This window comes from Myiozetetes cayanensis, unplaced genomic scaffold, assembly GCF_022539395.1.
Source record: "Myiozetetes cayanensis isolate MyiCay16 unplaced genomic scaffold, myiCay2020 scf5-8, whole genome shotgun sequence".
Taxonomy (NCBI): Eukaryota; Metazoa; Chordata; class Aves; order Passeriformes; family Tyrannidae; genus Myiozetetes; species Myiozetetes cayanensis.
Genome location: NW_026087742.1, coordinates 34,767,756 through 34,781,583, shown reverse-complemented (window position 1 = coordinate 34,781,583; position 13,828 = coordinate 34,767,756). Strand labels below are relative to the sequence as shown.

The 13,828-nt window shown below is 39.4% G+C and overlaps 1 protein-coding gene across 1 annotated transcript in view; it reads left to right on the top strand.

The window, feature by feature from the left end:
- The window catches only part of NOX4 (NADPH oxidase 4), a 100,061-nt gene extending 98,080 nt beyond the window's left edge, over window positions 1-1,981 (top strand). The window contains exon 18 of the mRNA XM_050332344.1: window positions 1,491-1,981. Within this exon, the coding sequence (XP_050188301.1) occupies window positions 1,491-1,611 (121 nt within the window). The 3' untranslated portion in view covers window positions 1,612-1,981. The remainder of the gene's footprint in view (window positions 1-1,490) is intronic.
- Window positions 1,982-13,828: the final 11,847 nt, after the last annotated feature.

Below are 13,828 nucleotides of genomic sequence, written 5' to 3'. Positions count from 1 at the left end.
GCACAACATCCCTTACCATTAAAAGGAGTACTGCTAGGACAGGAAAGCTTAAAAGATATATATATATATTAGGATGAGAAAAGAATGGGTTATAAATATTTGCAATGGATTGATTGAGAGATGATGTAATTGAAGTCAATTAAAATCAGCATTGTAATGTGCCTGCACAAGGACTCCACTACAGTTAGCTACCTAACTTTGTGATGCTTTTTAATGTTTGAGTCTGGAGTTGTACAATGCCAGTGTTGCTGTGCAGTGGTACGGGGTGCACTGCCATGCTGTTCGAGCAGCTGCCTGACATCAGGCATGTACACTTGACAGTATGCATCAAAGATTTCTTCTTGTATGTGTTAATTCCCTTGTCTCACCAAATACATACACAGAGAGCTTTAAACTGCATTTGATTATCCTGCATGTGCTAAAATATTTTATATTAAATAGCTATTGGATAAAATACTGAGTCAGTCCTGGAGGCAGGGTCCAGAATTTAAGTCTCCAACCTCTTGGTGAGTGCTGTAGATCACTATAGTTAGAACCATGTTCGTTCTTGTATGCCTTTTCTTCATCCCACTAAATTTTTAAGATCTTTTTCTGTAGTGGCACAATTTAAGCAGGAAGATGATGATTTTTTTTTTTTGTGACGTAGAAGAGGCAGCTCTGCATTGTCTTTCCCTGCTCCTTCCTTTCCCTTCTCATCTTTCAAAAAAAAGGAAGGTGATGAGTATTGTGAATGGCTCAGTCCTTGTGTGGTGGATGTGCCCTGTTCTGTCACTGGCTACAGATCTGAGCCCTTAGATGTTGTATGACTGCCAGACTTACAGGCCATCTTTAAGGTGACCAGAGAGCAAAGAGCTGCTGTCAGTAGGGTGGTGTGAAAAAGTCAGGTTAACTGATGAACCCAGGCTGAGACCTAAGGGTGAAGAACAAGGATTGTACTCTGTGTTTGACTTCTCATAAGATTTCCCAATGTAGATGTTGAAGGGAAAAGTGCATGCTAATGTGAAAGTAAAGCAGCAAAATTATTCTGCTGCTGCCAGAAATAATCACGGGTTAGCAGTGCTTTGTTTTCATTAGTGTAACGAATTACCATTAGTGACTTGATCTCCTGATGGAGTAAATCACAAGTTACACTAATGAAGTCATTACAGTGAGACACATTTTTAACAAAAAAGTGATTAATTATGAAAATAAAAATAGAGTGGAAAATAATAATTTTTCAGTTGGTATCTTGAAATTAAGATGAGGCACTTCTTCCTAAGAGTCATCATAGTCAGATAAGTAATAGGGTTTATTGTGGGGATACTTGATAGAAATATGGTGGCTTCAGTAATTCTAACTGCATGACCTAATGAGCTGTTCTCACCTTAAAACCTATATGTAGTTGACTTATGTATGAGTGAGGCCAGAATCAATTCTGTCTATCATTAGATGTTACTGTTTATTCACAATGTCATAACTATTTTTTTTTATTTTTTTTTTTATGATAACAGGAAAACCATTGGAGTTTTCTGTTGTGGACCAAACAAAATCTCTAAGATACTTCATAAACTGAGCAACAGCAGCAACTCTTATGGGACAAGGTTTGAGTACAATAAAGAATCCTTCAGCTGAAAGTCTGTTGGACTATCAAGACTCTCTGGAAGATTAAAGTGCAATTTTTTTGTTTTGTACAACTTAGAAGTTCATCTGTGGTTTAAACAGACAGAAATGTACCAAAGCATAGCACAGATGTTTTTATTTATGATTATTTAAGACTGTGGATGCAGCAGTATACCAACAAATAATCAGTGCTTATACTCAAATGTTCTTACACAATATTTGTGGCAGGAGTGATCTTTGGAATTGTTTCTGTTAATTAAAAAGTACAGAAGCTGGGAAGAGACACAGTTGCTTTGAAAGCTGATGGAAGAAGAATCTGTGGAACGTTTAAACTTCCTCCACTTCAGTCCTCTGAAGCTGGATCAGTAAACCAAACCCCAGGTTTATTCAAATGACAAAATATAGTGTATTACAAAGACTCTTGCTTTTGTTGGTATTAAAATCTCATGGCTTTGGGGTGAAAACACTCCATATTAAAGATCTTATTATACATTGCAGAACTGGGATTCTATATTTAAAATATAGAGTGTTACTCTCACTAGTCTACTTCTGTAATGAAGTTAACCTAAGGAAACATGAGCATAACTGTGTAGCACCAGTGGGCAGCCTTCACCATGATGTCAGTCATAGCCTTTTGGCAAGCAAGCAGCTATACACAGAGAAGTCTCTACTTTCAACAATTCAGCATTCAGTGGGTTTGCAGAGTAAGTATGATTTATGGAGCAAGAAAGTGATGAACACAAGCAGACAGGATCTCAAGTTTTATTATACCACTCAATGTGGAAGTTTCACTCACTCTGCATTCACATGCCCTGAATGGCAAATACCCAAAGCAAATACCCAAATTCAGATGCTCTTACTGATTATTTTACAACACAGCAGGTTGAAATACAGTTTTAGACGTCCCAGTATGTTTGGTTGACTATGATCCTTTGAGTACTTTCCTTGGAGCCATCTTTGTTTGTCCTAATGTCACTAAAAGCAGAATGAGATGAGGTCTATCAGTCCTCAGCACTGTGGCTCCTTGAATGGTGTGTGCAGATAGAAACCTTACAGGAGCTGCAGTATGCTTTCAGTGCACTCCAAAGGGGAAAATCTGAAACATCCAAATTTAAGCTCTCCTTCCCTTCTCCTTTCCACAGCTTTTTTTCTGCTTATAATTGCCATGGAAGGGCTAAAGGATGAAACAGGCACTTTATAGCTTTTTGGTTCTGAGGAGCACCTTTTTTTTCCTCCATCCAATAGCCCATCCAACTTTCTTTATTTCTTCTTTTCTCCTTTTCCTTATTTTGCTGAGAAGAGGGCATTTAAGCAAGAGTCAGACACTTAGCTGGCATAAATAGTCACCACTTTAGTGCCTCTTAATAGAGAAGCATCACCACCATGCTGAAAACCTTCCCCTTAATCTCCAGCAGAAGTTTGGGAGCAGTACCATGTGTGTTTCCAGCATATACAGGTGAAGGATGGCTCTAGAAGTCTTGTGCCTGTGGTTTACCTGTGTTTAGCACAGTGCATTTTGATTTCATTTACATCTTTCCAATGACAACCCTTTTTATTTTAGTGGAAAAGACATTAAATTTTCACTCACAACACACACACTATTCAAGAGTTTGCAAGTATCAGTATAATGTTCAGAGGGAAGCATTTTTCTGGTAGGTGGTGTATAGGCATGTTGTACGTGCAACTAGTGAGAACGAGTTGGGTCTTTGCCTTGGCAGCTTCTGCAAAGGAGTTGCACTCAGTGAGCATCAGGGTGAAGGTGCATCAGTGAAGCCACATTGGAAGGTTTTCTCAGTGTCTGGACTTGTAGCTGGAGTTTTTACCTCTGGCTCTGCCCAATTTGAAATTCAGGGAGGAAGGAAAGAACAGAGATGGATGAATTCCTGCTGATGAGAATTCTCAAAGTAGCCCAGATGGGAGAAGGCAAAATAGAAATGCAATGTGAGATGGGAGCCTACATTACAGCTACTAATTTTAATTTTTTTTCTTTTTGAGGCTGGGAGGACCATTATTTTCCTATTGGATCTCACTCACCCATCACTGTAAAACTAGAGGTATGCAGCAAAGGATTAGACTCTTTTAATCAGTAAGATTTATTTCTAATACTACCTGCATAGATTTTATAGTAAACATAACATTGATGGCAAAATACATAGATATTGGATATTGTTGGTCCTGCATGCTCTTTTTGTTTTCTGGCTTAAAGCATGATTGAAATCATGCCTACATCTATTAACCACAACCAAACAGAGATCTTTTCCTCTTGCTTCAGGATCTAGTATCTCATGCTTTTGAATTACAGTTTAGAGTTATTTAATTGCAATGTTGTTTATGGTTTCACATCTTCTCTCTGATAGATATTGGTTCCATTACCATATAATGAGCAGTTAGTTTTGCAGTTAGCTCTGTGCTAAAGCAGATTATATTTTCTGGCTCAACTTCTATAAAGGTAACACTTTAAAATAGTGGTTCTAGTACTGTGCACTTGTTCTGCATTGTAACAGGAATCAATGGCTGCATGTAGGCATATTAAACACCTGTTGTTACATTGTGCTATGCTAAGATCTAAGCAGATCCAGGCTCTTCCCTTTCCATCTTCATGCTGTATCAGCCTCAGCTGTTTGTTTGATCCACTTGTAAAACAAGCTCTGGACTGTCTGCCTTTCTAGACCATTGTGAGGCTTAATTAATGTTTTGGGATCACTTCAGTGCACAAGCACTAAAAAGATCTGTCTAATTGTTATGCAAATGTTGTGTTTTATTTTGGGTAAACCTTTCTGTTGGTCATATGAGTAATCTCTAGACCAGATGAGGCTGAGTTTGGGGAAAGTCTAAAAACCTCAGTTGCTTTTTTTCCTTTTCCTTGAGCTATGCCTCTGTTAGAGGGGCAAAAAAATTCCGGGTTGTTAGTTACTGTGACTTGGTTGTTAGTTACTGTTAAAGGATTCCGTGTTGTTAGTTACTGTGACTTGGCTTCAGGAGTGACAGATATTACGATAAACAATCTTTCTACAGACTGTGTCATCATTGCTTTTTCTGAGTGTGCCTCCATCTTGCAAAACAAAGTCAGGCCCTCTTTTAAACTCTTTTACTTTTTTATCTTTAAGCCAAGTATATGTGAAAATATAACACAGAGCCAGACAAGTAAGTGAAGACTGACAGCACTTAATTCCACATTTGCAGATCAGCTGGATTTGCGTAACTGAGCATCTCTTTGCACTTTAAACTGTGTCCTGTGAGTACATCATAAATGTCCTGCTGGCAGGGAAAGGATCCCACCATGTATTCTGATACTTCTCACTCATTCTGTCACAAAACTGCAGGCCCATCAGTGTTTGCTCGGCGGGATCATTGTGTTTTATTCATCAGAAATGTTTCAGGACTGTCTTTTAGACCAGGAATATTTCCATGCCATGATGGAAACCAAGCCCTTTCCCTGCAATGGGAATCTAACCCTCATGCAGCAGTAGGGGGCTCAGGGCTTTACACAGCTAACAGTTGGATTAATCAGATTTACCCAAGACATCCTATTCCCATAGCACTGAGATTACTTGTGTGAGTAAATGTCCACTGACACAAGAAAGGAGTGCAGAGAGGAGCCCTGATGTTGTGTGGGAAGGCCTGATTAGGAGTGACCTTCACCTCTGAAGTCTACAGGACAGCCTGTCCCTCCACAGTGATAATTCCAGCCCTGTATTTGAAGCAACACTTCCCTATTTCAGTATGTGGTACTACTACTAGCATGTGAGTTCTTCTGGGGTCTTTTATCTGCTCTTCTAGAAGCCAGGACTGAAAGCAGTATGAGACATCACAACAAACAACTTTGAAACTGGGCTGGGAGAGGACGCCACTGCGTTCCACGGACACCTAGCTGATGATTTCACTGCTTAGGGTAGAAAATGTAAGCCAAATCCATATTTCTGCAAAATGCTGATTGTTTTCCACAACAGGTTAAAGAACAGTTGCTTTAAAGAGAAGACAGATAAACCCTCTCCCTGAAGGCTCCTGTCCACACAAGCCTGATGTGAAGATGTGTATGAAAGCACTGCGTGTATTGTTATTACAAGGGTATGTAATGATAGAACAAGGGGCTTTAAACTGACAGAGACCAGGTTTAGATTTGATATTAAGAAGGAATTCTCTTCTATGAGGGTGGTGAGGCACTGGCACATGTTGCCCAGAAAAGTTGTCATTGCCCCATCCCTAGAAGTGTTTGAGGCCAGGCTGGATGGGGCTTTGAGTAACCTGAGGCTCAACCTGCCCATGGTAGGTGGGTTGGGACTAGATGGTCTTGAAGGTCTCTTCTATCCCGAACCATTCTATGACTCTATGATTCTTTAATTCTATGATTCTATGATTTCAGTTTCCACTGCCTCCTGATCATGGGCTTACTCCCTCAGCTCTAAATCCCCATTGTTTTATTTGGTTGCAGATCTTCACCCGCCCTGTTAGCAGATGTGTCTTGCAGGTAAGGGAAGCACTGCGTATATTTGCATCCATGCACAGTCTGATCTAAGCATGGAGCAATCTGTGAGCACTCTTTACAACCAGTGCAAGCAAATGCAGAAGCTGTCAGTTTGCTCCTAATCCTGCTAGCACATAGGTGAGAAGGAGATTTGGAGTTGTCTGAGAAGGGGCAGATAATACGAGTAGCAGACGAGTCACGTTGGGAACAGTAATTCCCCTGTAACAGCCTAACATAGCAGAGAAGTAATGGTTTGGTAAGACTTGTAGAACAGCAGCCTAGGAGAAAAATTTCTATTCAACATTAACACACCAGGTTTTAGTTTCAAACTGCAAGACATGACTTAGGGGAAGCAAGCACGTGCTTACTAGTCATTGCCTATAGGAGTTCAAGGCCGTAAGTCAGAGACAAAGTTATTAAAATGCAATGTTTACTTTTTAAAAAAATAAAAGGGCTTCTAGGGAGATTAATTTTCACTTCAGCCTGGCAATCATTTCATAAACTTGCCAGTGTGATATAAGACAAGCTGGTTCTGTTCTTCTCTGGATTATGCATCTGAGTTCTCTGCAGATTTTCCACCTCACAATTTAAACCACTTTTTACTGTTTTAGCAAAGAGGATTTAACAACAAGGTTTAATAAAAATGCTGCTGGTGCCTGTGCAGAACTGAGATTTTTGTGCTATGAATGTACATTTTTCAGGGATATATATAATATAGCTGATGACTCAACTGTGAACGGTGGTTTGGGATTTACATCATCTCTACTGCTGGTGTATTTCATTAAGGCCTCTGTGGTGATGTACTGGTGGGATGCATGGAGCTGAAATGAGACTCTTCAGTCCCATAAAGAGTCTGATATTTTAGTGCCTGTACTAAGCTTAGTAAATCCTAGAAACTCTGGAATTTCCTTTGTAGGTACGATGGATTAATTAGACAGCATCTTTTAAGGTTAAATCCTGAATCCTCTGCTGGACTGACATGTATAACAAATGCTCTTACACACCAGTTTTGAGCAACAAATGCTTCTCCTTAAAGGGCTGGATGAGTATTTGTGAAGGTTTACTATCCTGCTAGTTATATCACTCATGTTGTAAGAAGGATGGGATCCATTTTGATACCAAGGAATGCTGTGCACTTCCTCTGATGTTGTGAATATCTCCAAACTTGCAGTAGATCTCAAGGTTTGCTGTCTGAAGTGTTATATTCTCTAGAAGGATCCTATTTGTAAGAGACAGGTGCTGGATCTGTACTAAGGGCAGTGGATCTGCTGCATTATTTCATGGGCACAGAGAGAAAGCTGGAAAAATCCACTTGTCCCAGTTGTAAATTTCTTCTTAACAGAGCACTTGGATGAGAGGGAAGCCTTCAGGTAAACTACTGTCAGCTAAAGAGCAAACCGAGGAGGGCAGGAGAATGCCAACAATGAACCGGGTAAAATATTTTGAGCCTGGGAGCCAAGGGGAAGGAGGAGACATTCTTCTTGGCCTCTCAATTTTAGAAATTAGAAGCAAACCCCATTTTCTAGATGTACACGCAGTCTCTCCCTGGGGATTGAGAGCTAATATGTGCAAAGACATTGCATTTCCATGCACAACTCGGTGCTAAACCCAGAAGAAAACTAGTATACTTTAGCAAACAATTTGGAAATAAGCAATTTGTTTGAAATAAACCTTTTACTTTTTCAAGCTAACTTATTAAAAAAAAAATCTGCTTCTGTTCTACAGCTTTGGGATTGGGAATAGCTTTACATGTTAACTCCTTTTCACCAAAATACTTGAGTGTAGAGTTCTCTGTGTCAGCTGTAAGTAACATTGACAGTTCAATAAATAAATTTTGTGTTTGTTGCTGCTGACCCTAGGAAAGGACAGCCTTGAGGATGAGAAGGAGTGTTACATAAATGTCTAGTGTACATAGCAACGCTAAGCAGGGAGACGCTGCTGCATTGCTTTTGCTGCACCAGTCACACATTAAAATTCTGTCATTACAAGGTCACGTTGCTCATCTCATACTCTGCAACCCTGAGGAAGAAATTTGGATGAGAGGTGGGGGAGGAAAAGCGAAAATTTCCCCCTGGTGCTGTAACCAAGAATATGTTCATTGACAGCAGGGCATATATTTTGATTTCAAAAGAGCATGCCATTTCTTTTTCAGGGATAACGGAATCCCTGCTGGTGCTGTGTCGTGGTGTTTGCATGTTAGAAGTGTAACACAGTGATAATGGGTTGCTTTTGAATTGAATAAATAACACCTCTGAGCTTTTTTCTTCTCCCTTTTAATAGTCTGAGGGAAATGCGAAATGCCAGAGAGCATATATAGTGGACTGTGTCCCGAGCTGCACTTGGTGCAGCCTGGTTACGAATGCTGCACAGAAGCTCTGCAAGCTGCTGGGAAGAGGTGAGGTTTAAGGCAAAGGGGTAAACAACTGTTTTAAGGAGAACACAGCAGTGTTCTGTACATGATCTACAGTCAGAAGCAGGCCGTGTCACGTTGTCTGTCACGTCTTTGAATGTTGAGTCAGAGCCAACCCTAGGTTCCCTTTGGCATCAGGGAAAATCAGGGGCTCTTGGATCGGGTCTGCACTGTGAGACGAAAGGCAGTTTAAATGCATCTAAGTGAGCCTCCCGTGTACACTTTCCAGCTTGGAGCTCAGAGCTGTCATACCTGAGGGTGAATTGTTAGACAATGAGCTGGTTTGACCTATGAGTACAGTCACAGTTATGATTAGCTGAGGGCATGGGCATACCCTTTGTATTTCTCCAGCTCTGTAGAAGCATGTTGTTCAGGGATGGGTAAGCAGGGTGTATTATTGTACCTCATTGAGTCTTAGATGCTTGATAGCATGTACTGTCTAGAACAGATCAGGATGGTGAATGCCAGCTTCCCACAACTGAATATATGCTGCCCATGTTTGCACTAGTGTTCATGAGGAATAAATAGCAAAACCTTTGCAGGCAAGTTCTGTGATTTTCTTTTATTGTGTCAGAACAACATAATTAACTGTTAATAAATATTTGCTGTCAATGTGAAGATCCACCTATTACATTATTCTTTTTTGACTGCCTAAGCTCTAGTAACTGTTTGATACACACTTTTTGACAAAAACATAGTGTCCCAAAGCTTAAAAATGTGACTGAGATGCAACTTGGCAAGGGGTCTCCACCTGAGGGTGAAATATCATTGTCTGTTGGAGCTGGATGCATCTTGGTCTTCTTCTGTTTTCATAGGAGGATTAGAGGGAGCTGAGCTTTCAGATCCATCTCTTCCTCTCTGCATATAACCTCAGCCTTCACCTAGAGGTTTGCTCTAACCTTTGGATCACTGGATACATCATCATCCATGTGTCACACAAGTCCTCCTTTTGTGCTCTTCCTCCCTCCATGGTACATAATGTATCAAGAGGCCTCTTCCATCCTCAGCTTTTCCCTTAACTCAGGAAAATGCCACTTTGGGAAATGCAGATGTCCTCAATTCTAATCAAAATACACCAGCCCTTATAATGCTCCTAGTGTAGAAGCATTCAAAAATGCAATCAACAAGCCAGTGGGGCTCTTGTATTCACCTTGATGGGTTCAGCATCCCAGTGCTGAAGAACCATTTTAGAATGAAAGACAATGCTATGAGGGCAGCTATGTAGAAAATGGGGAAAACTCATGACAGTAAAAGTGTTTTCATCTTCTGAATGAGAATCAGGGATTTGGTTTTTTGAAAGCCAGATAATATGTGTCTACCACTGAAATTGAGTCATGTTTCTGCTTTCACACTTAGGCATTTCAGGACATTGGGCAGTGATAGAAAGGGTTTCTTTTTTCAATTGCATTTGATATTTCCATACAGCCTCTAATTTATCAACTGCATATAAATTCCTCCTTTCACTGATTAAATATTTCCTTGCCTGGTTTTTTTGCTTCAGGGAACTTGAGAACTCATTGTTTATAAAGGGAAAGAAGTATTGTGCTATTAAGCAGACAACCTCCAACACATATGTTCAGCTCTGCGTCTTTGAGAAGGAGGCACTGAGGCTGCTGCAAGTGCAGAAGGACAGAGCTTTCACTGAGATTCAGGTGTGACCAAGACCCTCTTCCAGGATTCATACATTGATGAAGCTCTGGGCTTATTAACTAGCTTTTTCTGAAGCAAGTAGCCTTAGCCCATATGTGTCAGGTTGTGAAATCCTTAATCCCACTGAGTTTTTCTCTTCGTGTTCCTTCTGATCATTTGCAAGAGCAAATTTGATGAAGCACAGTTGGTAAGAAATAGTTCTAGATAGTTGAGTAGAAAAGTCATAATTGTGACATCTTCTCTCAAACTGATGTCCAGAAAAAGTATTTTGAGTAGCCCAGCTTATTAGTTCCGTGATGTACATAAGGTTTGTTTTTTTTTTTCCACGTTCTGTGATTTTACATTGTTTATGTAAATCTAATTTCATTCCAGAACCAAACAAAACAAACCAACCAACCAACCAACCAACCACACAAACAGAAAACCAGATTTTTTTACTTGGAAAGTGTTAGCATGTGCAAAACTTGTCTGTTTTAAAAGAATTCTTTTAAGATGCTTAAAAGAAGGGTGGAAACCATATGGAAAAAACTTTCTAACAACAAGGCATTTTTTGGGTTTGTGGTTTTTTTCTTTCCAACCTTCGTAAGAGAAAAAATACCGTTCAAACTAAGCAATAGTACCACAGCTTCAGCAATTCAATATCTTCCTTTTAAAGCAAGGCATTTCTCTAGGATTACGCCTGGGTTCAGATGATGTCTACACTGTCATCTGAACCTTCAAGGCAATGTCTGTGGCAGGTCTAGTCTTGGGTTGCTGTCAGAAAGAAGACATGATCCATTTTTCTCTCACTTCCAGTAGTTATTTGTCATTCAACAGCCATGTGAGAGTTTGATGTGGTGAATGGCTGAGAACTGGAGCCGCTGGTACAAGTGAAAAGACCTTAGCCTGTTATCTTACTAGTCAAAGTAATCAAAATCCAGTCTCAGGAAAGGAAGTTGTGGACCACAGATTAAACCCTTGGCATCCCTAAAATTTGAAAAAAGCAATAAACTAAGGTCAACTTTCCAATTTGTTTTTTAAAGAAATGAGCATTGGAAGTAGTTATTTCCAGTCAGCATGCATAATGTGATAGAAAAAATGAATGTCCTCTCTTTGCTGTAGCTGCGGGTCTTGACTTTTTCACTTCTGACCACATTCTTCCCTCACTCTTCCCTGTCCCAAAAGAAAGACATCAGAAATTTTTTTCTGAATTTCCAACTCTGTAATTATATATTTTTTTTCCACTAGAGCTGAAATCAAAATAAATTATTTAAAAGGAAGGTGGCATTTACTTTTTATATCTCTGTACAATATGCAAGATAACCATTTTGGAAAGTATTAGCATAAATGTCCACAATTTTGAGTACTCAATGTTCTTTTTGGAGATGCCTGTTTGTATTAATGTAATTTCAATCTGTTCTTATGTTTTTATAGATCAGGATGTGGTACAATTCTTTGAAGAGAAATATCTGCTTAGTTTCCAAGTGGAACAGAAAGCAAGATTTGGTACTGAGCTTTCACTTTTAATTTTTTCACCCAGGCTTGACTTTAAGCAAAAGAATAGTTCTTAGTGGTTTCGTATCTATAACAAGTCCTACTCTTGTCTTATGAAACAGCCCATTTTGTAGCTTCAGCTTGCTGCCCCCCAGCACAACAGGGGAACTGTGTTTCACTTACTGGAAGGACTTAAAATAGTTCAATGTTTTATCTGCATGCCTCAGAAACCTTCAAAGAGTAAGCAATAAGATTTTTGACTCTGTTAGTTCCAATAAAATGAAGCAAAGATTTTACCAGTTATGTGTATAATAAGGCAGAGCTAGAAAACTGATCATAAAAAATATCTGAGTTTTCATTTTTCTATTTTCCTGTGTTCTTCCTCTCCTTCTCATGAGTCACGTGCAGAACTCTTTCCCTCAGCGTCCCTTCCTTAATCATACAGTGTTGTGAGAGTATGTGCAATCCATTGACTAAAGAAGGGCTCAGACAGGGTAAAACTCCAAACTTTATGCCATATTCTTAGAGAGTTCCCTACAAACCAGTGACTCTGCTTAGGATTTGCAGAGTAATAGGAAGAATTCAAGTTCGTTGCGGTTTTGATACCCAACTGCATTAAGTTTCTTTCTAAAATCCTGTTATCTTTTTGCCTACTTGGAAAATGGGGATAGTCACACCTGAAAAGAGTTTTACGAATTTGCCTGGCAAATAGTCCTTCAAGTTTGTTTAGTTAAAATGCAAAACCTTTGTTGCAGTGTGGAAAGGATCCTAGTTCCCAAAACACTCAACTGAATTAGCCATTTTATCTTAATGGCAATACTGACAACTAAAGTGTTTGGCTGCTGAGTTCTGTTGCTGTTCAGATGTGATTTTTACATTCTGTTATATTAGCAGAACATTTCAATGTGATTTTATGTCTCATTGTATTTGACAAAGCACCATACATTTATGCATTATGTAATTATGGCACTGTACTCTCAAGGTATTTACTTTACAGAAAGCTTCATGACTTTGGAATAAACAACAATTCCAAGACTGAGCAAAACATGGTTGTGTTGATGTTTGTGACCTGGTTTTAATTAATGACATACTGCTTTAATTGTGGAAGCACTGTGTATGTGCATATGTGTGTATTTATTAACTGCTGGTATGGGAGGCTGGGATTTTACTCCTTAAAACAGATCTTTGTGATGCCCTAAACTACCTGAAACATCCATACAGGGTTGACAGATATGCTGCAGGAGACCCAGGATCCTCTGACATGACAGCAGGAAGTTGGGTAGGATACCCAAAGTGCCAGAATTGACCAAGGTACCCCTGTTAACCACACAGAGTTGTTTTCTGGCTTAGAACAACATTAGTGTGTGTTCTTATTCCACAGATATCTGTGACTTAGACCATTTCGGAGGTAAAATATATTATCTCATTCTCATCATCACACCACTGGAATTTAGAAGAATATCATTCCTCTGCACTCTGAATATCTTTGTTCATGACTGATTTTGATGGGTTAGAGTCAGGCATGTGCTGCTTTCTGCTTCCACTGTGCTCTGAACAAAGTTCCTTCTCATACCAGAAGTGTGTAGAAGTCCTTCCCACCTTTGATGAGCCTGACACTTGAGCACCCGACAGTGAAACATGATCTGGGCTTTTGCTTTAGTTGGCTTGGTTTGGTGAAGTATTTCAGAGTGTTCTCAGACCACACTGCTTTTGTCAGATCTTGATGGAGAGCTGGTATTTTATTACAATCTTCAAGGCACTTCTGATTCTACAGCAAATCTGCAACAACTGGTTTAAAACTCATGACCCAGTAGTGGATTACTCTGCAGTAATGTGGTTAGGAGTCTGTCTGGTACACTGGAGACTAAAGCACCAAATCGATGTTGAATATGTTCTGGTGGCTATCCACCTAAGAATTTCTGCATTTGGCAGGGTTGTGGGTTTTTGTAGGAAAACTACATGTGAAGCATGGATTATTACAAGTATGCAGTCTTGTCTGAGATTTTTCAAAACTGTTGTCAAAATTTCTGGTTAATTAAGTTTTAATAAGTAAGGATAAAAAATTAAACTTCATTTGATTGCATATTTTGCTTTCTCATTTCAGAGTGGTGTTTATATAATGATGGCAAAAGGTACCATCTCTCCAGAATGAGCAGTTTTAACTGCAACAAGATAAAAAAAAACCAAACCCCTGTATATTCCTTCTTATAGGTTAAAAACTTGGAGAGAAA